Genomic DNA, 25,871 nt, shown 5'->3' with positions numbered 1-25,871 from the left:
TGATATTCTAAATAGAATCCTGAGCTGGAAAAAGGATATTAGGTTTAAACTTAGGCAATGTGAATAAACTAGGGACTTTATGTAATAATGTACCAATATTGGTCCATTCAATGTAACAAACGTACCACACTAAAGTTAACAGGAGAAACTGTGTGTGCGGGGTTGGGGAGAGGGAGTAGTTTATACGGTAACTGTACTACCTGCTCAATTTTTCTGTAAATCAAAAACTGCTCTAAAGTCTCAAGAACACCTTAAAAGAACAGATTTACTTTACCCACAGCCCACAACACCTTGCAAAACCGTTTTTGTTGCCTTTGCCTTGCTGCACCCCAACCAGAAACTCCAAGTTTATTTTGCTGTTCTATAAATTAACCACCAACAATCAGAATCTGTAGAGGACCCGCGAGGTTCAGACCACAATAGTATCCTCTACAGGATAATGAAACTGAAATGTTGGATGCTACCTTTCTTGCCCGAAGTTTAACACATAGTCTCTATGACTTTAAAAATACAAGGATAATACAAACTATAAGGAACCTGCTGCTGCTGCTAAGTCGCTTCAGTCGTGTCCGACTCTGTGCCCTAACTGTTCTTAAAAGAACACAGTTGCCCTTGCCTGCGCCTGCGTAGTCTCAGCTACGAGACAGAGAAGGTCCAGGGCCTAGCCCCCGCCTCCTCCGCTCTGCACCCCCTCCCCATAAGAGGGTTCCCATTGCGCACGCGCAGTGCTTAACGGCCGGTCAGGAGCCCAACAATCACTCCCTTCTCATCGGAGAGGGAACTCTCGTAGTTAGAAGGGGAGCTCGTGAGCACTCTCTTTCAACTTAAGAACATTTCCTTTTCACCGGGAGCATCGCCGTGATTCATCAAGTCAGGCGGACGCCACCGCTTTAAGGGAGAAGAGGTTCCAGCGGTCGCGCCAAGCAGCGTACGCAGGCTACGTGTTTAAGTTATGCTACCTTCGCCACAGAAACCAAGAAAGCTGTAATGGCCTGGCAAGTCCCCACGCCTAATCGTTCAGCACCACTTACCCACTCTGTTTCCGGAACACCGCTGTCGCCACCGTTCCTGTAATACCTCTCCAACCCTTTCGATGCTTCTACTTCTCCACGAACAAGACAAGATGGCGCCCGATTAGTCTCACCCGGAAGTGAATAATAATAACATCCGTTAGTCACCTGAAGCCATACTGTCCCCCATCCAGGTCTTTGGGCACATGACTGTACCAGGTTAACAAGTTGCGACGCCATTTTTGTTATGGGCAAAACCACCTCGACTTTGTAAAGAACACAATGCAAATATCTGGACGTTCTTGTACTTTACCGTTTGAAGTATCCAGCGCCATGCCTGACCCATTTTTATCTTCACAGTGAACAGAAAACCAAGACTTTAAGTATTCTGTACAGAGTGCGCTCAAAATTTTTACTTTAGCAGCGTGATCCTATTTCAAGGGGATGTGTGTTGGATTCCATAAAGGTTGAGTTCGCGGCACTACTTTTCAGACTACGGAGGGGCCCCAGGGTCAAATGAACCAACTGGCGGGTTGCTCGGTGCACCCTGAGCCGTATTTTAGGGCCACCAGAGTCTAGCCCGAACTTCCACAATACTCCCAGCTTGGGTCTCACCGAGCGCCTCCAAGGGCTCCGCCTCCAGGGAGACCGGACGTTGGTGAAATGACTGGTCTGGATGGAGAGATAGCGGAGACCTTAGCTGACCCCGCAGCTTTGTTAACCTCGAAAACATCGCGCCCCCTTCCGGGGGACACTTGCTTAGCTCTTCCTCACTCGGCTAGTCCCGATGTTTCGTTCCTTCTCCGCGACCTTTAGGGAAAAGCGGCAGCGAAGTCCAGTTTCCGTCCCGCTGCTCCTTTATTTCAACCACAAGATGGCCTCCCTAAAGGACTTATGCAATGCGATTCTTCAAATGGAATACTTTGATTCCATGATGTTTTTAATAGGAATTACGTTCAGGTATCAAAAGTACCCATTTCTAGACTAGGAACTACAAAGAAAACAAAAATGTTCTGAAGATAAGATACAGTATTTCTCAACTAAATGTTGGAAAGTGTCTTTCTAGAGAGTAACATTAAACTTTTGTATGACTGAACAGAGTGCACCAAGTATCTAAATTGTTTCACTGGGAATTGTGCAAAAGAAATAGCAACTAACAGTAAAATAAATGTTAAGAATATACCTAGAAGGATAAAAAAAAATGATAAAGATCAGACAGGTGAATAGATATCGTTTGCATGAAATTCAGCCTTCTTGTGAAAATACTTGACACCCAGATGTTCCTGAATCAGTGTTAGAACAAAGTCCTCAATAAGTAAAGATCTGCTTGGTCCTCAAATCAAAACCAGCCACAAAATACAACTTCATCCTGGGAGAAACATTCACTAAGTACACCTACCAACACCATGACGTGAGTACATAATATTACTGGAGGCAAAAGGAAAATGTGGTTCCTTTGATCCTTGCCCTAATTTCCCACACACAAAAAGACTACACAACAGTTTAGTGTGATTATGTTGTTTTGGTTGTGTCCTGTGGGATCTTAGTTCCCTCACCAGGGCTTGAACTCCAGCCCTGGGCCGGGAAAGCACAGAATCCTAATCACTGGACTGCCCTGAAGCTTCCCTGGTGTGGTTTTTTAAGAGAATTTTTAAAAATATTTTATTTAAAAAATATTTTATTCTAAAAAATATTATTTTTGGCTGTGCTGGATCTTCCTTGTGGTGAACAGCTATTGCAGTGGCTTCTCTTCTTGAGAGGAGCACAGGCTTTAGGTCGTGGGCTTCAGGAGTTGCTGCACTGAAGGTTCACTAATAGCAGTGCACAGACTTTGTTGTTCCACAGGCATGTGGAATCTTCTTGGACCAAGGATCCAACCCATGTCCCCTGTGCTGGCAGGCAAATTCTTATCCACTGTACCACAGGGAGGTCCCCTTAGTGTGATTTTTAAAACCACTTTATGAAATAAAAACTAGAAGCATATGTACCACATATTATCAGTGGTTGTCTCTGATTTTGCTCTCTGATCATTTTCCAAGTTTTTTGCCTAGGCCCTGATTTTCAGGTTTATTTCTCTGAGAAACATTCTAATCAGAGAAACATCCTATCTTCCATGTGAAACCTGATGGCCCTAGAGAAACTTTCTTAAGTTCCTACTTTCTGTAATTTGTTTGCTTGTTTTCCGTAACGCTAAAACAATTTTCTGGTAGGTTTTTGTTGTTTCCTTTGAATTCTGTTCTCCAATTGGCCAACATACTGCTTAGCATATAGAAAGTTCTCCATTTGTCCAATGAGAGAATTATTAAATACCTCACGTTTGTGCCTTCTGCCAGTTTAATGAGGCACCCTATGCAAACAGTTTGCCAGACCAGGAAATGAGTTTTACATTTCCCTCACCAGTTTCATCGAGGATTTCCCTGTCATTTTATGATCTGAAGAAGACATCAGGCATATTGAAAATATGGGACATCAGCTTACAGGTTATTTGGTATACATAGGAAACTAATATTGGAGACTAGAAACATGGGATTTTTATGCAATGGTAAAACATTTAATGTAACTATCACACACAATAACCTGGGAGGCAGAAAATATACTTACTGAAATTTGAGCAGGGTGAACTGAACAGAAGAAGTTGAAAAATAAGTGTATGTTGGGTACTACTGGATGCATTTGGCAAGCTATTATTAAAAACGAGTGGAGCTCAGAGAGCAATGCTTAATTTCTAAAGCTGAAATGAGGGAACAGAGGCAACCAGAATTTGAGCTTTATATGTTTATGATTTTCAACTCCAAGCAGGAGATAAACTTTAGTAAGCCTGTTAAATGACAAAGGATCATTAAAACTCAGCCTTGCAGCAAAGATCATACCTGAGGGTGTAAACATCATAGTTATTTTAGAAATTTTCAATGGGTTAATTAGGGTAATCTAATTTTTTTTTCTCACTTGGGAAAAACAATACCTAAGGATGAAAATGTGGTTAAGAGGATGGCTATCCCATCAAAGCTTATAGACAGAAGGTACCTGCCATAATGTCAGGAGAGATGTATGGAGGTAGGAAATCAAAGAAATACACCCAACCCAAGAACTACTTGTCTCAAAAAAAAAAAAAAAAGTGGTATTGGCATATAAATCTGACCAGGAACAAAGAGGTTTACTAAGCTTTTAAGAGTTGTAGTGAAAAAAGAAACCAAAAATCTTAGCTAACAGAACTTGTGACTATTCCAAACTTTAAAACTTCAGCTCCCAATTATCTAGGAAAAGACTGGAAAAAAAGCCGTGCAACTTCCAAGGATGTCATACTCCTCAACAGCCATTCAAATGTAGCCAAACGGTGACGTCTGAGTCACATAGAACAATGGAGAAGGGAATTCTTAAGAGAATAGAGGAAAGGGCTGATAATGAACATTTCCCATACCCAGGGTAATGACAATGTCTCCATTCTTCTTCCCCTTTCTGAACGAGGATGTTTATTGTGGTACTAGTTCCACTGGTTTCACCACTGTACGGTAAGTGTGTGGAAAACAGAATATACTCGTTTCCTGGGTCTCCAGCCTGACCAGTGGGAGCAGCGTTCAGACCTGACATAGCACTTCCAAAGAGCCTGGTTTTGGAAAGGTAGATGGTACTCTGGGGCTTATCTCTTGAAAAGACAGTCACTGTGCTCCACATGCAGAAAGAGCTGAGTATTTGGTGACCAGAGGGCAGATTCTGAGAGACTTTTAGTGCACTCACAATCCCATTCTCCTTTTCTTCAGAGCCCTGGAGACTTAACTCTTCTCTTCCCATTCTTCCTTGCGATCAGACAGGGCTATGTGACTACTCCTTTCTGGTCACCGGGGTGTGCGAAACACATCTAAAGTGAAGAATTTAATTGCTGGTGCAAGAGCTTTGGTGTTCTCTTCCCCTGCCACAGTGAAGAGGCCTGGTGTTCAAATGACAGAGCCAGAACGCAGTGACTGAGGATGATAGTCACCAGTTGGCAAACAGTTGCTTCTGCAGATTGTCCAGACTCTCAGACTCTCAGTGGACTTTGGATGAAGAAGAAATAAACTATTTCCCCCCACTCAGTGCACCTGGATTTATTAAGTTAGAAATAAACTTTTATTGTGATGTCATTGTTACTACAGCATAACCCAGCCTATTCTAATACATATGGGGATGCAGAAGTTTTAGATATTTCTGCTTGAGTACAACTTTAAAAATGTATGAAAATGGCTTCAGGGAATTCCCTGGTGGTGCCATGGTGAGGACTCCACACTTTCACTGCTGAGGATGTGGGTTCAATCCCTGGGGACTAAGATCCCACAAGCCGTGTGGCATAGCCAATGTTTAATTAATTAAACATCTCATATAAAAAATGGTTTTAAAATGGCTTCATGGGGTCCACGAACCTCAGAAATTACATTCAAAAATCTGGGGCATATATTTTTCTAATAAAATATAAACGTCAAATTTCCCTTCCTACCCTCTCTATTGCCATCAGCAGGAGTGAAGAAATGGCCCCAGAATTAAAACCTTCCACTTCCTCCAACACTCATTGCTTCTCTTTGGGACTATCAGAACTAATATCATCCATCTTTTATCCCTAGAACATCCTTCGTCCCATGGAACTCAATTCCCATATGGCTCTGTGGGTAACGCTGCTTGATTGTTCTCTGTATCATTTAACATTGGAAATTCTTTTCCTTAATTTTCACTCCTTAGAATGTCTATTTCCTCACTTTTTGAAGAGACTTCTATCTCCTGTGGTCAGTGCTGTATCCCCAATGCCTACCACACAGCAGATATTCAATACTTATGAAGGATGGTCTATAACATTCAATATAATCTCAAAGAGCTTCGTGTCCTAAAAACAGTTAAATGAAAAAAGGTAGACAAAATATTTCCTAATGAATTATTCTGCCTAAATAACTCAAACAGTTTGAGAAACACTTGAAAGGATGCAGACTTCCACTTGTTACATACTGCAGTCAAAATGAAAGGGGCCCCTGAGATATTTTATTTTGAAATAATAAACTTCTGAAATATGAAGGATATTTTAAATATAGCTAAGTAAGCTGATACAGTGTTGATACACAAAATATTCTGTCAATAATGTGCATTGAAAAGACTCCAGAACCAGTCTTTAAACATAAATATGAATTTAATATTTATTTTGCATGTTTATATAGTAACATCAAAATAATGTTCCATAAGTTACATAGCTATTTTCCAAAAACACTGCGGAAAAAGATAAAATAGTAGGAATGATATATAATCATTATTACTCAAAATTAAAAATATAGTTATCTATCTTTTAAATAGATTTGAATTGATGCATTTCTACATGAAACAGAGTATTTTAAATATCTAAAAATAGTCTTTCTTAATGCAATAGATAATAAAGAATCACATTTATTGTACACATCTGGCTTAGCCTTATTTCTTCAGGTAACATGCAGACAAATTATGAGGATGAATTTAATAAAAGTAGGCAAGATACTATTTTATACCTCAAAAATAAGATGAAGTTGATACATTTCACAGCTTAATCCTCAGGAAATTTTATTCAGATGCCATATAAAATCATTGACTAAAGTCACACATGCGAACTAAGAGCTCTTAAATATATCATAGTAAAATAGCTTTGTTGGCATATTTACAGTAAGAAAACAGGTATCACCTACTCTTTGAACTGACGCCACTCTCCATGGCCATTCAAAACAGTGGCCTTTACATCAGTTTTAAAAACATTACATGACAAAATCTTAAATATAAACATACTTTGGTTATGTCAAAAATATTCACATAATTTATATATAGTCAAAAATTTATCATTTTAAATATGGAATAACAATGGAAAACCGAGGTTATATATACACTGTAAGCCAGTTTCTAAATAAAGCTAAACTCTCGTCTTATTTCTTAAATTCATCTGGCCAAACACTATGGTAGTTGTTTTGAGGATCTGTAAACATTCTCACTGATTTGTACTATTTCCTGAGGTCATCTGGAAGCTACTGTTACTAAATTAGCTTCACAATTTAATACCCCTGCAAATGTGCTTTGAAAATATTCAAAATAAAAGCAAAAATTTAAATGTAGATCCATGTGTAACTTAACATACTTTCTCTATTACAAAAGCTATTTTTGGTCAATTCTTAGATCTCAAAATTAAATTTATTCCATTACTAGCAGACCTGGAAAAATAAAGCATTCATAAACTTCAGGCCATTAAAAAAAATTTCAGAATTAACTCATTTAACACTGTGGAAATGAAAATAAAAGTATCTCATTACCTCTAGAATAATGTCTAAAATTTACACAGGCCTCATTTTAAAACATGTTAAAATAGTGCCAGTCCAGTGCCTGACTCCTGGATGATGTTAAATAAAATATATACTTAATGAATAAACATGAAGTTAAGCATAAAAACTACTGTAGTACTTGAGTACTGAGTTAATATTCTGAAGCTACAATGTATCACTCAATGAAAAGTCACTCTTAACTGGTATTCAGAATAAAGTTTAACAGATTTCCTAATTAACAAATATAGCCCTAGTTCATGTCCTAGCATGCTATCAATGAAAAAAGGAACTAGGCACTTTCCTTGATGCTTGTCCTCAGGGATTATTCACCATCTCTACTTAACTGTGTAATGGGTAAGCTAAGAGGAAACAGAAGAGAATGCTCATGTCTTCCCCTTCTTTCTTCTTTTCTTTCCGTTCCCTGTTTCTTTCCTTCTCTTTTTCATCTATCCATCTACCTATCAATGAAATAAGAAGCAGGTGACATCCAATGAAATCTGCATGCCTCTTAATGGTATCTTTTCTAGAAGAAAAATGAGGCAACTTAACATTTACATTTGGGCGAGTGACAATTACATCTTGGTAACTGTCATGACCTAGATGGCTGACTTGAATAAAGAGATTTAACTAATAGTTTTCCAAAAAATTTCACTGCTCTGGTGCTGAACTCTTCAATGTTAATGGATTAAAGTTAAAGAGAAAACCTTTAAACACTGTTTACCTTTTACAGGATACAACCTGAGTTTACAGGTTAACTTATATAAAGATATATTTTTCCATCATTTCACTGTTAAAAATCAAGGAAATCACAACTACTGAAATTTTGACAGCTTAAAAATAGAATTTATGAAAAAAAAAAGAGTTTATGCAATAACTTTTTAAAGCTCTGAATTTCATATATTACTGTCTTTAACACTCATCACAATTCCATTCATCCATATAGCAAAAGGCAGCACTAATTACCTTGATAATATTATATACACTTAAATATTAAGAAGGGTCAGAATCTTGGGTAAATATTTCCACACATTATCTATAGCCACTTCCTTAACAAGAGGATAATGAACTAGGACCAGGCACTTATCCAGCACCTGCCTGTACTATCATTTGTGAGCACTAATGATGAGGATGCTTGAACCATGCAGTTATGTTTTGATTTAATAATGTAACACCAAAGTAGTCATTTTTTAAACATTTAAGCCTAAGGAATAGTAACATTTTCATGGCAAGTTTTGACAGCTTAATAATTTGTTTTCTAGGAGTAAGGGGAAAATACCATCATTTTGATATTAATTATTTTAAAAGAAAATCAGAAATGCCAACTTAACGGTCCATTAAAATAAAAACAAAACCTAGCTGAACTTACTAATGATGCTTACTAAAGACAAAAAGTGATCTCAAAACCCCAAAATCATAATATTTATTGCTCTACAGAACTAGAAAATGCATTATATTTTCCTGTTAAGTATAAGAATATAATTCTCTATCATTTACAAATATGATTTGGTAATTTACATTTCAAAAGTATCCTATGGTTCCATATGAATTAACAACTTCTATTTACCAATTCTGCATGTAACATTTATCTATAAATACATTTTGATCTTGGTTAATCACCTGTAAATTATTCTCAACTCCATCATGAATAGGCTGAAAATAGTATGTTGATAAAATATTTTAGTATTTTTCTCGTTCTCAAAACCTCAAAGCAATAAGCTAATCAATGTTATTTGTAAATCCATATTACTGAAGTTACAGTGGTACTTTTTTATATAGTTGAGTCATATAAAAAATGATAAAGTCACTATGCCAATTGTGTAAGTATATGTTACAAAAAGGGCTTCTTTCCCTGATAGCTCAGCTGGTAAAGAATCCCTTGCAATGCAGGAGATCCTGGTTCAATTCCTGGGTCAGGGAGATCCCCTGGATAAGGGTTAGGCTACCCACTCTGGTATTCTTGGGCTTCCCTGGTGGCTCAGACAGTAAAGAAATCCACCTACAATGCCAGAGACCTGGGTTCGATCCCTGGGTTGGGAAGATCTCTGAAGAAGGGCATGGCAACCCACTCTAGTATTCTTGCCTGGAGAATACCTATGGACTGAGGGGCCTGGCAGGCTACAGTTCATGGGGTTCACAAAGAGCTGGACTCAACTGAGTGACTAAGCACAGCACAGCACATGTTATAGCAATGTTTCCCACACAGCCAGGTAATACACCACTGGATAACCCTGAGATGATTTTAAGTGGAGCGCTACATGAGTGAACAGTCTTTCTTTAATAGTTATACATTTATTTTAATACTTATTAGAAAAAATATAACTAGCACATAAAATGTGGAATATGATCAAAATAACACTATGGTTTAAAAAGGCTAAAAAATAAGGTTAAGAATAATAAACAATGGCATAGAAGAAATATACACACACACATGAAAACAGTAAAGTGGTATGTAACTCACATTTGGGAAACACTGTCTAAGGAATGATTTGACTTAGCCAGCATCATTTCTGAATGCCTGCAATAAGTCACATTATAAAGGAGTTAACTATTGTGAATTCTCTTATTTTTTCCCAGGACAAATAAGTTTTTAAAAACATGTGTTTATGTTTATTTTAAGGATATAAGTTTGAAAGCATTTAGTTTTGTTTTACTTTGTTTCCTTTTTGGCTGCATCCCACAAGGTATGCAGAATTTTAAGTTCCTTTACCCAGGGACCCAACCCTGCAGTGGAAGCTGAGTCTTAACCACTGAACCACTGGGGAAGTCCCTGAAAGCATTTAGTAAATTTACTTTAAAAGGATTCGCCAAAATGGTAACAGTGTTCAGGAACATTTGAGGGACATGCTATTCCTACAGAAAAGACTACAAAGGCACATTGCATATTGTGGTTAACACTGCAGCATGTAAATAAAAGTGACCTCTATAATCATTATCACTACTAATTAACAAATAATTATAATATTCTTTCATAAAAAAGAAGGTACGCTTGTGCACTAAGTGCTCTTGATTCTGGAACCACCTGCACATAAGTGTCACTAACATGGACCCACTGGCTTGCTGATTCACTATCAGGTTCTTTCAAACCTAACAAAACAAAAAGAAGTATAATTTTACAAGAAGTATGTTCTGACTTTACACTAAAGTTATCATTAACTACATGTATCTAATGTTAGACTTTATTGCATAAGGCTGTTTGGGGTTAAACATCTTCCAAAATGAACTCTTTCAAAGCATTAATATTAAGAGCATTTAAATATCTAGTAGAATACCAGATAGCCTTATTTAAGGAAAAGTGCATTTACACTAAAAGAGAAAGAAAGAAATACATAGACGACTGAAGCAAATTTTTAACTCCAGCTCTATTCTGAGGACCTGGTATATCTTCAAAAACTACTGATACTGTTAAATAAAATGCTATTCCACTGCAATACACGATGACTTAATACCTTGAAAAACTGGGTGCCACTTCACATGATGTGAAGGGTACAGTTTTACGATATTTAAGATTATCTAGGTACTCTTTCGGAGAAGGCAATGGCACCCCACTCCAGTACTCTTGTCTGGAAAATCCCATGGATGGAGGAGCCTGGTAGGCTGCAGTCCATGGGGTCGCTAGAGTCAGACATGACTGAGCGACTTCACTTTCACTTTTCACTTTCTTGCATTGGAGAAGGAAATGGCAACCCACTCCAGTGTTCTTGCCTGGAGAATCCCAGGGACGGGGGAGCCTGGTGGGCTGCCGTCTATGGGGTCGCACAGAGTCGGACACGACTGAAGCGACTTAGCAGCAGCAGCAACAGGTACTCTTTAAGGTATTTCTCACTTAACAAAGTGAATCCACACAAAGTACCCATTAAAAAACTTACTTCTTCCAGAAAAAGAATAAATTCATTTGTTTCTAAGAATAAAATAAACTTAGGGTGGCATACCAGGTACATTTTTCTTTCCAGTGATGTATTCCAGTAATTTCCTGGAGGGTGTTCTCACTTTCACGTAAGCGGTGTAGTGACCTCCTTTCATTGAGCCGCTATGTTCCACTACGCCATAGAGACCATAGAGAACTTTACCTCCCACACTTACATTCTTTTAGACAAAGAAAAAAAAAAGTCAATTAGTAATATTTAGTGAAATCTTATTATACGGAAAATTAAATGCACATCCTACTTAAAATAAGGGCAATTAACACTACACTGGGGTACCTGCCCACCTGTACTAGACTAGCAAAATGCAAAAACTTGACCTTTTCTGTTGCCTAGCCTGTCAGGAAAAAGAGTGCTCACATATGGGAATGCAAAAGGGTAGCTCTATTCAGAAAAATTTCATGTTATTTAGCTAAGCTATACGTGCATTACTCTTGGGTTTATCAATCCCTTTTCTAGGACTATTTCTCATAGGTACCATGAGCAATATGTAAAAACACATGCACCAGACAAGTGATTGAAGGATTATTTGTAATACCAAAAAACCGTAGACTCAAAAGTGCACATAAACTGGGGACGGCTTGAATAAGCTATAATGCATCCATAGAATACAGTATTATGCTGCTTGAAAAATGGAGTGCAGATTATCTCTAAACACTGCTATGAAATATTCTCCAGGATACAATGTTAATACGGTAGAAAAAAAGGATACATCTTATAAGCTATGATTATTAAAGAGGTGAGATATTATATATATATATAAAATAGATATGTATTTATTTGTTTATATTTTTAAAAATTACACGTGTACCCCAATGTTCATCGCAGCACTGTTTATAATAGCCAGGACATGGAAGCAACCTAGATGTCCATCAGCAGATGAATGGATAAGAAAGCTGTGGTAAATATACACAATGGAGTATTACTCAGCCATTAAAAAGACTACATTTGAATCAGTTCTAATGAGGTGGATGAAACTGGAGCCTATTATACAGAGTGAAGTAAGCCAGAAAGAAAAACACCAATACAGTATACTAACACATATATATAGAATTTAGAAAGATGGTAATGATAACCCTGTATGCGAGACAGCAAAAGAGACACAGATGTCTATACTGTTCTATACATCTGAGAGGGAGAGGGTGGGATGATTAGGGAGAATGGCATTGAAGCATGTATAATATCATATATGAAATGAATTGCCAGTCCAGGTTCGATGCATGATACTGGATGCTTGGGGCTGGTACACTGGGATGACCCAGAGGGATGGTACGGGGAGGGACGAGGGAAGGCGGTTCAGGACGGGGAACACGTATATACCTGTGGTGGATTCATGTTGATGTATGGCAAAACCAATACAATATTGTAATTAGCCTCCAATTAAATAAATTTATATTAAAAAAAAGAAATAAAATAAAAACAAAGGGGGAAAATTATAGATGAATAAATAATAATTTGAAAAAATGGTTATCTCTAAAGAAAGGAAACAGGTAGAACAGACATGGAGAAAACCTACACTTGTTTGAATTTACCTTGATTTATACATTTGACTTTAAAACTACATAAATACTTTATGTAATTATTAAACAACAACAACAAAATTTAAGTAACAATCCCTAAAAATGAAAATTTAAAATAAGCAAATGAACATCCAGTTGGTGGCATAATCATTCTGTGAGCAACCACAGGGGTCATATCAAAAGAACCGAGGAGCCAACCTGAAGAGGCTCTCAGTGGCTAACAATGGACCCACTAGACATATTAGACTATGAATTAAAAGAAGAGTGTAGTAAATTCAAACATATTTAGTGTGTTAAAATCCATGAAATCATAATGATAAATTTACTGATCACAGTTTGAGAATGGTAGTAAATTCATTATTCTGAAAACTGGCTTAAAAGGGGGATGGGGAAAGAACTGAGCATTTATCCTGCCTTTTCTAAAAGAACTATAATGTAAAATACCTAAAGAGACGAAAGGAATTTCTCTTTATATAGAAGTATTCCAGTAAATAAATGAAGAAAGAATAACAGGATACCACCATTCTGTAACTGTTAATGAACTCATTGAGCAACACTGGTTGCTAACATCACGGAAAAGAAACTCGCATTATGTGCCACCTGATGAAACAACAGAACACTCCCTATGAAACAGCCTTATCAGGGGTTGGGATGGGAGTGGGGGGGGTGGGGTGAGGATCTATTCAAGCTTCTCTTGATCCAACTACCTATTTGTAGGAAATCAAGAGGATAAAGGAATAATCATCAAAATCTAAACTCTGTGAAACTACCAGAAAGATGATCCAGTTTCTTCAACAAATAAATTCCAAGAAGCAGAGATGGGAGAGGGAAACTATGTATTAAGAGAGATATTTTTCAATCATGACATGTAGTCCTTACTTGGATATTAATTCATTTAAAAAATTTATTAGACAATTGGAAATATGTATGCTAGAGGATAGAAAGTGGAAGTGAAGTCCCTCAGTCATGTCTGACTCTTTGCGACCCCATGGACTGTAGCCTGCCAGGCTCCTCTGTCCATGGGATTTTCCAGGCAAGAATACTGGAATGGATTGCCATTTCGTTTTCCAGGGGATCTTCCCAACCCAGGGATTGAACCCAGGTCTCCCGTACTGCAGGCAGACTCTACCATCTGAGCCACTAGGGAAGCCCAAAAGATTTAAAAAGTAATGCTAATTCTTTTAGCGTGAAAGTGGTATTGTGGTTATGTTTAAAAGGGCGGGGGGGGGGGGTAATTCTTATCTTTTAGAGACACATAGAGGAAAAGATTTATGAATGAAAGGATACCTAATACTTGCTTCAAAATAATGTAAGAAAAAAATTAATATAGAAGGAAGAGGTAGATGAGTATGTGGATGGGGTGGGACTGGCCATATATGTAGGGTCTGGGGGCAAGAGGTTTATTTGTACTGTTCTCTTTGGTGTTTGTTGGAAATTCTCCATAATAGGTACTTTAAAAAAATATGTTTCTGTAAGTTTAATACACAGCTTGCTAGACATTTTGTTTGCCACATTATCAAATTCTATGAATATATCAAATTCTATGAAGACTGAATGTAAACATCTGGCAGAAAGTGCTGGTATTCCACAGTAGATGAACTGGATTCACTGAAAAACTGCATTTAAGATATTTTTGTCTTGACTGATCAATGTATTGAAATTATTAAGTTCAGTAAGTTTATGTACCACAAAACCTAGACTGCTAACCAGAAATGGCAAGCAGGACAATATGTGAGTTACCCCAGAACTGTGTGGTGTCCACATGGAAAGCAAAGTCATCAATTTCACCTACAGTTAGTTCTCACATATAAGCACAAGCAATTATAAACCAGCTTGCTTTCTATGCCTGATTATTAAAATATTAGTAATTTTAAGTTTGTGCTCAGCTGGCAAGTATACTAGTCTCAGTTACGTACGTGAAATGGCATGAAAGACAACGCACTAGTACACTGGTTTACAAAAGAGGAGATCAGATCAGATCAGTTGCTCACAAAAGAGGAGAAAACTCTCCAAATGCTAAAACCACTGCCAATTAAGCACATCATTCACAAGAAACAGGAGAGGGCACAAAATCTGCTTATTTCTCTCAGCAACTATCCGACTCTAGCAGCATTTACAAGCAGCTTTGATCATGAACATCATGCCTCACTTATGCTTTATGCATCTTTTCAACTTATTCTGTCTCCCAAAGGACAAAAGTCATTTTCTGTGTTAAATGCTGGATGGAAGAAGAAAGGGAGGAAGGGGACATGAGAGACAGAGGGTAGGAGGTAGGGAGAAAGACATGGTCTAATAAACAATACATAGGATATTCTAAAGCATATTATTTGCAAGACAATTAAATATCTTAATAATATACTATACCTTACAAGTAGCAGAACAGAATGGTGCTAAGTCAAGCATAAGTGGAAAATCTACATGTCTGTTTACTTTGCGAAGACTCAAACCAGCCTCAAAAAAAAAAAAAAGTAACAAACTTAATTTATAGATCAATGGGTTTGTTAATTTTAATTAAAACCAAAAGAGAAATACAAAAGGTTCATTTCTTCATAGCTATTAAAACATCAACAATCCAAAACTGATATATGACTAAGTTCTCAATTAGGTTTCATAAACTTATTGCAAAGATCATTCATTTACATGGGTATTTTTACCACAGACAATATGAAAATAATTACTTTCACTGTGCATTACAACACTGAAAAATAAACTCAATGTGATTGAAGCTAAGCTACTGACACATATGCTACCTAAAAATGTACTCAACTGAAGAGTCAGGAGTCTGGTGTTACAGGCCTGACTCAGTGACTGGTTAACAGTTAACCTGACTCTAGACAACCTTATCTAGATCAAGGCAGAAAATGGGTATAAATGGGTTAGATTAGGTCATTTTCAGTTCTAAAATTCAGTGATATTCATTCATTAAAAAGAAAAAAGCCTGAACACCCAAATCATTTTATCAATAAAAGTAAACATTACATATTATATAAATCAAAATGAATCTTCATGTTAAGAAACTCTACTTCTTTCTCTATTTTTAGTATCCAAAGGCAGGCCTTGAAAAACATATATTTACATTAAGTAATAATAAAAATTTATTGACAGACCATCAAATATATTGGATAGGAAACTCAAAAATAAAAATGGACTCTTTTTAGAATAAGAAGATACTTGAATCTGAGATGTTTGGGTAGACAAAATTAATATAGATGCAACCTTTCATGAAAAGCTTTCATGACTTACTTCAATGACTAGTCTTTTTATTTGCATACTAATCACATAACACTACAGATCGTTGCCTATTTCTTATCTTTCTTTAAAGAAAAAAAAAACAACTTATTTTTTGACCAAAATATTGCCAGTGATTTGTATTTTCAAGTAATCTTTAGGAGTCTTAACCTGATATCAGACATGAAATTATGAAGTCATATCAGGAAAAATTAATCTGTATTCAATTTGTTTGCCTCCTTTTTTTCTTATCAGGTGACATCTACAAAGCAGCTGATACCAGCAATGTCTGAGATCATGTCAGGCTTATGTGTCCTCCCCAAACAGTACTTTGCTGTTGAAAAATTACCCCTTAAGAGAAGAGACTTCTATCAGCACTGTTATAATCTTTGCCATTTTGGACAGGCTAAAAGAGGAATCTCACTGTCATTGTATTTTGTATTTGTTTTGCTAGAAAGAATGGAACTTCCTTTCACATTTTCTTTGAATTCTTTACTTCTATGAACTGTCAATTCATGTTCTTTACCCTTTTACTATTAGAGTCTTGATCTTTTTATTATTGATCTTTCAGTTCAGTTCAGTTCAGTCGCTCAGTCGTGTCTGACTCCTTGTGACCCACTGAATCACAGCACGCCAGGCCTCCCTGTCCATCATCAACTCCCGGAGTTCACTCAAACTCATGTCCATCAAGTCTTTAAGGGCTCTTTATTTATTTTCAATATTAATCACTTGCTATATTTATGACAAAGAGCTCTATCTTGTTGAGATCTCTCAGGTACTGTGGATGTTTCTAATAGAACTCTAAAATTAGTATGGGGAAATAGGTTTTCAGGGACACAAGAAAGCCAGAAGCAGAGACACTGCTTAGAGATTCTGATCCCTTTATTTCAGTTCCAGGGAATGAGAATGTGGCTTTGCAGACATTACATCTAGCCTGAGATCAAGAAGGGGCCTAGACATCTATAAAAATTTCCCTGTAAGGGCATGAACTCCTTCTGTAGGTTATTCCTAAAAGGGATGCAAGTACCGAATATAAAATAACCATGGTATATCATTCTCAAGTCCGGCACGACCCTAGCAAGTTCACACCAAGTCCCTGCAGATATACACCTTCCATTTAGCATTCTGATGTACTGTAATGAGACACAACACATCTGCTTCTGCTTTCCATGGCCATTTCCACAGAGTTTCTGTAATGTTGGCTATAGAAAATCAAGAACTTCATCTAATTTCTGTGGGTAGGGATGGAGATACAGAGAAAAATCTCTTCCAGGCCATCTGTGGCCCACCTGAAATGTTGCAGATATATCATCAAAGCTTTCCATCTCTTGAGATTTCTTTCAAAGGTTTTATATTTAGAAAATTGTTCACACAAGGATCAGGTTAGTAATTTTCCTGAAGTTTTCTTCTAGTCTTTCAATAATGTTTCATAGAATTAAAAAAATCTGTCTGAAAACAGTACTGATATCAACATATCTGGTCTAGAAGGAAGCTCTAAATTTTTATTTCAAACATCTTTCTTAAGTCCTTTAGAGAATAACCTAGCCTCCTTCCCAACTGATTTGAGATTCATCCTATATCATAACAACAGACTTTAAATTGTACTAAATTCACTGACAATTCTGACCATAGTATTTAATTACTAAAGTTTCTTCAGGAGAAACTTTAAAATCATTTTATCAAATGCAAAAAAAAAAAAAAGAGAGAGAGAGAGAGATAGGACATTAAAGTATAACCAACTGGAGAAAAACGTTTAAAAATAGGTTCTTTCCCATTAGAGTCCTAAAAAAGTGAGGCCTGCCTTGTAGCCCGTTTTGCAATTAGTCCCAGCCAATCACACTCAGCCCAAGCACTCTTCTCCATTGGGATAAAACCTCAGAAAGCTATGTGTACCTTGTTATTTCCCTGCTTCTAAGGGTTCCTTAAAAATTCTATTTTCCACTGACACAAACCTACACACACACACTCTCTCTCTCACAGACACACACCACTGAGGTTCCTATCATACCAACTAAATGTTCAAATATTGTGAATTAGACAATCTTATTTAGAAAAGTCTTATAAGCTATCATGGCTGAAAAAGCAGTAAATCTCATGAGAAAATTTTTAAATTCAATAAATTACTGTCTAATCCTTGACAGTACAAGACTTGTGTGTGTATGCTTAGTTGCTCAGTTGTGTCCAGCTCTTTGCAACCCATCAACTGTAACCTGCCAGACTCCTCTGTCTATGGAATTTTCTAGGCAAGAATACTGGAGGGGGCTTCCATTTCCTCCTCCGGGGATCTTCTTGACCCAGGGATCAAACCCGTGTCTCTTGCATCTCCTGCATTAGCAGGTGGATACCTTACCACTGCACCACCTGGGAAGCCTTACAAGACTAAGGCTCCGCAAAACATATGATGAAAATATGTGTAGTGCTACTAAAGAGAATTTTACCTGATGAAATCTTTTAAGATGGAGAATCAGGATAGCTGGAACAGCAGAAATGAGCAATTGCTTCCTGGCATTAGTATAAACCCCCTCTGCTTTCTTTTCTGCATAAGATACAATAAATTTATTTATAAATTACATCTTATACATTATTGCCCATATAGTATAGTAAACATTTAAATAGAATCATTATACCACATTTTTGAAAATGTTAGAAAAGAAATTAGATTTCTGATTACTGGGAGCCTCAACTCAACCCTAAAACTCCAACAATATGAAAGGGATTTTTTTTTTAAGGCATACAGTTATAAGGACAAAGAATAGGAGAGGTGACACTTGCAACACAACTCTGGAAGCTGGAAAGCTGATAGACCAGAAGTGACTTATGTCAATGCCTTCCAGTCAAACACCACCAGAAACATACCTGTAATTGAAAAAACTGGGTCATTACTCACTGCAGTGAAAGAAGATCACCTATCATGGGAACGATGGGATATTTCCATAAAAGGTTGTTACATATGTAAAATAGATAGCCAGTGGGAATTTGCTCTTTGATGCAGGGAACTCAACCTGGGGTTCTGTGACAATATAAAGGGGTGGGGCAGGGTAGGAGGTGGGAGGGAGGTTTAAGAGGGAAGGGACATATGTATATCTATGTCTGACTCATGTTGATGCATGGCAGAAACCAACACAACATTATAAAGCAATTATCTTCCAATTAAATTAATAAAAAAATAAGAGGTTGTTAGAAATGACTTGTGATAGGATTTGAATATGGCCAATTGCATACTTAACTTGGATTAGTATAAGCTGGCATTTCTTCCTCTCCCATCTAGACATTAATTTTAATGTATTAATCATATTTTCATTCTGATGCTTTGACATCTGGGGCCTTGCTGACACTGGAAAGGGCCTTTTCCAGAGCCTAATTCCTAGATAGTAAATAAATTAAGCGTGCCTTTCATATGTATTTCCAAAGCCCTTACCCAACCACCTCCTTTACTGGGCTCAGATACTCTAGGTCACTATTCACCTGCCCTACTCACACCAGAGCCAGGTACCAGACCTCTAGAGACAGCCCCTATACCTCAGATTATTCACTTCTAAACCTTTCTGCCCTCCTTCATTCATTCCTTCCCTCGGCAACCACAATAAACGCACTTGACTGCACTTTCCCCCTTGCTCCCCGTCTCCTGACCAACCCTGGTGCTTCCCTTGTGGCCCTGGGCGGCATGTCTTAGTGTGTCTCCTCCTCTTGGGAACTTCACTTAAGTAATAAACTACCTTTTCAGTGGCAATCATCTCATCTGTTAGGCTCATTATACCTGAATAATAAAATGTACATTTTAAAACAGTCATTAAGAATCAGAATTTTTTCTTCATTTAATCAAGGCTAGAGGTACACCAAAAATTTCCTACTTGACAAATCAACCTTTTCTACTTTTCTCTTGTCAACAAAACATAGTTAGTATATAGCTAGCTTTATAATATACAATTACTTAAAATCTTCAAATTTATATCTCATGATATGACTTTTGTGAAGGACATTAATCTCACTGGTGTTGCAATTAAGTTTTACAGAAATTATTTCTGGAAAGACTTCAGATAGCTAGTTCCCTGAAATAAGATTATGTGAATTTGCATTTTCAAGGCAAAGATGGATACTTCCTGTTCTTCAATTTATTTGGACAAAATTCTATTGAAAATTTCCCCTGCCCAGTCAGTGTCTTCAATGCTAAGGTACAGATATGAATAAGACAAGCCATGACTCCAAGCAGCTAATGTATGGTGACAGGTTCTTAGGTTCCTCCATGTGGGATCTATTACCCACTAGTCACTGATTATCAGATAATCCATGAATACTTAAAAAAAAAAGTTAAGCTAAATACTTACCTGCAGAAGTGGTTTCCTTTTGGTACTTCTGTTTCTTCTCAGTACAGTTCTCACACAGAAGCTTGTTATTCCCCATTAGCAATTCCATAGATGTAAACTGATAGAGACAAGACTGAACTGAACATTCTTTAGAAGTGGTTATATAGCTCTGAGAAAGGGTCTGAAAAGCATTTTGGGGGCTCTGAGACACCATATGCTTGTCCTCTGAAAAACACAAATTATTTGAAACACTTAGTGGCTGATTTTCTCTGTCAGAATCCCTAGCTCGAATTATAGTGCTGCTCAAATGAAGTTCAGAAATAGCTTCCGCCACTCCCTCATCACCACGGTCGCCCTCCCTAGTGAGTGGTTCACTCTTGGACGGGTAGTGAGGGTGTCCATTTGTGTGCGTGTAGTATCCGCTTCTGGATCTCAACAACAAAGTCTGTTTCGGAGCACTCTCAGACTCCGAAGCCTCGCTGTCAGCATCAACGCTACTTTCAGAAAGGCTGTCTTCTTTCTCACTGCCATCGGTGGGGCTTTCAGTCAGAGTCAACTCAGTGTTCATGATGCTTGCAAACAATGAAGAGTCTCTATTCACCTCAAGGCTTTCATTTTCCTGGTATATGACAGCAGCTTTATCTTCTCCAGATGATGATTTTCTTGTACATTTTCTGCCATGAATTAGCTGATTCTGTAAGTTGATAGTGTTTTCAGAGAAAAGAATCTGTGACCTTACTGAAAATAAATGCTAGTAAGTCTTACTTAAACATTTCACAATTATTAAAATAAGATGTCTAGTACCTCTGAAATCCATTTACTAAATCTACCCAAACTACAATGAACAGTATGCTAACAAAAAGCTCTAATTTAAAAATAAACGTTTACACAAGGAACCAACTTAATGGTTACCTATTTATGGGTGGGGAACAGCACTTGTGTGGAACAGTGCTATGCTGGAGGCTTTTCAAGTGTAAACCTCTGCACAATTTATGTAGTTTTGTCCCTTAAAGGACTTTTGAACAGAGTAAGTTAAATCTGGTAATACATCAATTTGCCAAGTTAGTATAAATCATATCATGTAAAAAAATTGTTTTTTGTTTTTTTTTTTTTAACAAGGTGCAAATTCAAATGGATGTCTTTAAATTAATCTGGCTTTATTCATCAATCACCATGGTCACCCTCCCTAGTGAGTCCCTGGGGAAACAGTGGATCAGATAATGGTCATCAATTACTGATAACATCACAGGAAAAGAAATATCAAACATAATATGTACCTCCTGATAGAAATACATACCATCACTTGAAAAAGTTTTCTTGCAAAAAATTAAATAATCAAACTTAAACCTATTTAGGCCTTTAGTTCTAACTGCCTTAGAGAGGAAACAAAGGGAACAGAGGCATCTCTTAAGAACATGTAGATGAATTACTGCTTGCAAAACGAACTACCACAATATGCAAAATGAATTACTATTGATATAGGAAGGTGAGACTGCTGAAAAAAAAGATTTCATGTCTTCAACAAATAAATTGCAAAGAAAACAAAAGGTGGAATCTGTGGATTAAAAGACATTTAAGACACGTGGGAAGCTATAGATCTTTTAAAGATCCTAAATTCAAATATGCTTGAAAAAGCAAAAACAAATATTTTATGAGACAATTACAGAAATTAAAATTATGACTAGATGTTTGTCCTATTAAGTTTTAAATATTTTTAGGTACAATAATGATACAATGGTTATGTCTTTAAAAAGCATCTTTTAGAGAAATACATTTAGATATATGTTGGGATTTATTTCAGAATAATCTAGGATGAGGAGGAAAATGTGAGACAGACAGATAAAACATGACCAGTTGTGAGATGACAACTATGACACTGAGGGTACCTGGGGGGTTATTATACCTTTGTCTCGATTTTTGTATACTTTAAAAAATTTTTCTTACTAAAATGTTTCAAAAAGCAGGATGTTTCACAAATGCATATAATCTTACCATATCTTTAGATGAAGAATGCTTCCTGATTGCTCTGGGTTGATGAGTATTTTCTACAGGAACAGTGCCACTGTATTGACCATTATCTGTCTCTTGTAAACGTCCATATTTACTTATTCTTCCCAAAAGTACAGGTTTTGAAACCTATATAGATAACATGTACATAATACAAAATTTCTTTAGGAAATGAATTCTGGATATCATCTACTTTTTAATATTTGTAACACTTGAAATATAATTTCCTAAATGATAATTCTCAAAATATAAAGCATAAGCGTTTAAATTCCTTGAGATTAGGAACTATATCGTCCTTCACTCATCCATATACAAACTCCAATATCAAATACACTGCACAAACTCAATTACTGTATATAAAGAGTAATGACTCTCAGATACTTGATAATATACTCAAAAATGCCTACGTTTTGAATTTATAAATGTCCTTCACAAAAAGACTTAAGGTTTTTCTCCTTACCCTTTCTTCTATTATAGGAAGTGAAATATCAATAAAAGGATCTTTCACCGTGGAGATCTTAAAAAGAAAACACATTGAAAACTTCAGTTAGAATTCTAATGTAGACAATGTAGTTTTGTAAACTCCTTAAAGAAATCAAACTTCCCAGGAAACTTAAAATCTTAAGTTAAAAAGCATTCTTGGAAGAAACAGTAATTTAATTGGGTATAGCAACACATTTGTTCAGTCGCTCAGTCGTATCCAACTCTTTGTGACCCCATGGCAACACATATGCGGTTAATCAAAATAAGATAATCCAAAGCTTAAGTAAACGCAACACAGTTGAATTTTATAATACTGTTAATATGACTAATGTGGAATATTTAAAGTAACTTTTAAAATAAACTGTGTTTAATAAAACTGATTAACTATACAAGCATATTTTTGGTGAAATTGGGGCCATAACATATGACATACGTTATGACATAACATAAATAAAATATGAAATGTTAAGAAAAAGCCATGAGAAAAGCTAGAGAACTTGACGGTGTTTTGAAGATTCTTCAGGATAATTCTATTTTAAAAGATACTCTATAGTTTGTCAACTTCTATGTTGAATATATTAGAAACCTAAGTGGAGCTGACTATTGAACAATGTGGGGGTTAAGAATGCTGACCCCCATCCCACTGAATAGTCAAAAATTAGAGCATAACTTCACAGTTGGCGCTTTGTATCTGGGATTCTATGTCTGCAGATTCAACCAAATGCAGAGATTGTGTAGGACTTTAGCAGTATTTACTGAAAAAATTTGTGTATAAGGGAGCCCTTGCAGTTCAAACCCATGCAATTCAAACCCATGCTGTTCAAGGGTCAATCATAATATCATGACGACACATTCTGTGCTTCACTATGATAGGCTTGAAGGAGATACAATATATAATCCTGATTTTATAAGATTAGAGAGGAAAGATACTCTACAATCTGGGATAGGAAGACAGATATAAAGACTCTCTCTTTTATGATTAAAATCTGACAGAAATTTAAACCTATTATATGCCATACAGTTCCAGAAATATTCCTTACCAAGCAATTGAAAAACCTGTAAAAATTTATACAGTCCTTAAGAAGCTATTGTGCTTTCCTGGTGGCTCAGAGGTTAAAGCGTCTGCCCGCAATGCGGGAGACCTGGGTTCAATCCCTGGGCTGGAAAGATCCCCTGGAGAAGGAATGGCAACCCACTCCAGTATTCTTGCCTGGAGAATCCCAGGGACGGAGGAGCCTGGTAGGCTACAGTCCACGGGGTCGCAAAGAGTCGGACACGACTGAGCGACTTCACTTAAGAAGCTGTTACAGTACAGATGGCATTCAAAATGAAATTACCACTAAATTCAAAAATGAGTCAAGTCTGCTTTTTTTAAAAAAATTGAACAAGTAATATAAATATAAATTTTTAAAGAAGATCAGCCTAAATTATGTTATTAAATTATTTCTTTTGGGATTACAATTTAGGGCAATGCATAATGATATTAACGTAGTTACTCTCTTCACAGAAGTTTCTCTTTCATTTTCAATCCAAATGAGTAGCTAGCACATAGGATTATACTAAAATAGGCTAAATGAACTTCACAGGTGTGTCAAGAGGAAAATTTAGATAACATTTACTTAAAAAAATTATACATTATGTTTATTTTCTAACAGTGAAGGATATATTTTTTAAAGACTTTCAAAAACTACTACATAGTCATCTGTCACAAATAAAAATGACTGCTAATGATTACATGTGAAAGAAAACAATAAAAACAATATGACTATAATCTAGTCCATGTTGAAGAGAATTACAAAGTACCTACATTTGAACATTCTTCACACATGACCGTGCTAGTTAATTCACCAATAAAGATACGATCTATGAAGTTCATTTTCACACCTTCTCTTCCATATGCTGTAAAAATAATACTTTTAATGAAAAAAACATATCAACCATCAACCTAACAATGTAACAGGCTTTTTTCCTGTTGAATCAAAAGAAATCTGAATAATCTGGGACCATATTTAATACTATATTTTACTATATGATCTTATAATTTTCTTTACAATTCTATAGAGAAAATGTGACTATCAACTACTGTAGTCTCAAATAACAAACTGATTATTCTTAAACTTTAAGAAGTAAAATAAGTAGAGTAATCACCACTGTTCATACCACACTCAACTGCTCCCACTAAACCCTTTAAAAAGCCTCTGTGCCTAACCTAGAGGTAGACAGAGGGATGGAAAAAGAGATTACGATTTAGGGCTACAAATGCCAGGACCATAACTATGGACACAACAGGGCAGTAAAAGACAAGTAAACACTGCAAAGCATACGAACTAACATGGAAATTAATAACTTAGCTATATATTTAACTCCTGTTCCATAAAAATGTTAAAATCGTTCTATTTCTATATGATATACTACATATTTATATATTTATAAGTAAAAGAAAATGATGCCTATGGTTTGATTCAAAATAATATGGAATTGGGGGAGAACAGATGAAACAGGAATCAAGTGTAATTTAAGCATGATTATGGGCACACAGGCACATGGGCTTCACACTATTCTAATGGAAGTTTGAAATTTCTCACAGTAAACCACGGGGGAAAATATATTAAAAAATTTTTTTTCAAACCTACTCACTCCTCTTTCAAATTTCTCTTCCATCCTTTTTGGATCTCTATCCTCAAATTTCATGCAAACAACTGAAATCATTTTAAAACATTACTTGAAGCACTGAATGACAGAGCAGATTTTTATCTGGACATATCAAGAAATACCTTTTAATTACGATGGTAACTATTTAGAAGTTATGTTTAACTAAGATGTTTCATTAAGGAAAACTGTACAAGGGATTGAAAGTAAGTAAGATTACAAAACTGAAAAGGAGTGAAAGAAAAAACGAACAGTTATTCTAAACATACACTAGATGGCACTATCTCAAAACAAAACAGAGCATACTTGAGACCCTATTATTTTTTAAAATCTTGAACCTTCAACTGCACACAGTTTTGTTATATACAAGCTTAATGTATTTATATTTGTTTATATAGACACCCTTTATATATAATGCTATAAAAAACAGAATTAGAAAAGAGAATAAATAAAATAAATA

At 36.3% G+C, this 25,871-nt stretch overlaps 1 protein-coding gene across 6 annotated transcripts in view; it reads right to left on the bottom strand.

Annotated features, from left to right (window-relative positions):
• Window positions 1-25,871, bottom strand: part of USP45 (ubiquitin specific peptidase 45) — a 73,029-nt gene that overhangs the window by 8,187 nt on the left and 38,971 nt on the right. For 2 of the 6 annotated variants that reach the window (XM_061427749.1, XM_061427750.1), the window contains exons 11-18: window positions 24,570-24,661; window positions 22,740-22,796; window positions 22,265-22,408; window positions 20,294-20,966; window positions 18,407-18,504; window positions 15,105-15,191; window positions 11,230-11,383; window positions 1,032-10,384 (exon numbers count right to left, since the gene is read on the bottom strand). In XM_061427749.1, the coding sequence (XP_061283733.1) occupies window positions 10,254-10,384; window positions 11,230-11,383; window positions 15,105-15,191; window positions 18,407-18,504; window positions 20,294-20,966; window positions 22,265-22,408; window positions 22,740-22,796; window positions 24,570-24,661 (1,436 nt within the window). In that variant the 3' untranslated portion in view covers window positions 1,032-10,253. The other 4 variants (XM_061427751.1, XM_061427752.1, XM_061427753.1 and 1 more) reach the window with 4 other exon arrangements.

The sequence above is a fragment of the Bos javanicus genome, chromosome 9 (assembly GCF_032452875.1).
Source record: "Bos javanicus breed banteng chromosome 9, ARS-OSU_banteng_1.0, whole genome shotgun sequence".
In the NCBI taxonomy this organism is placed as follows: Eukaryota; Metazoa; Chordata; class Mammalia; order Artiodactyla; family Bovidae; genus Bos; species Bos javanicus.
Note: the sequence above shows the minus strand (reverse complement) of the source record. Positions and strands in the feature narration are given on the sequence as shown.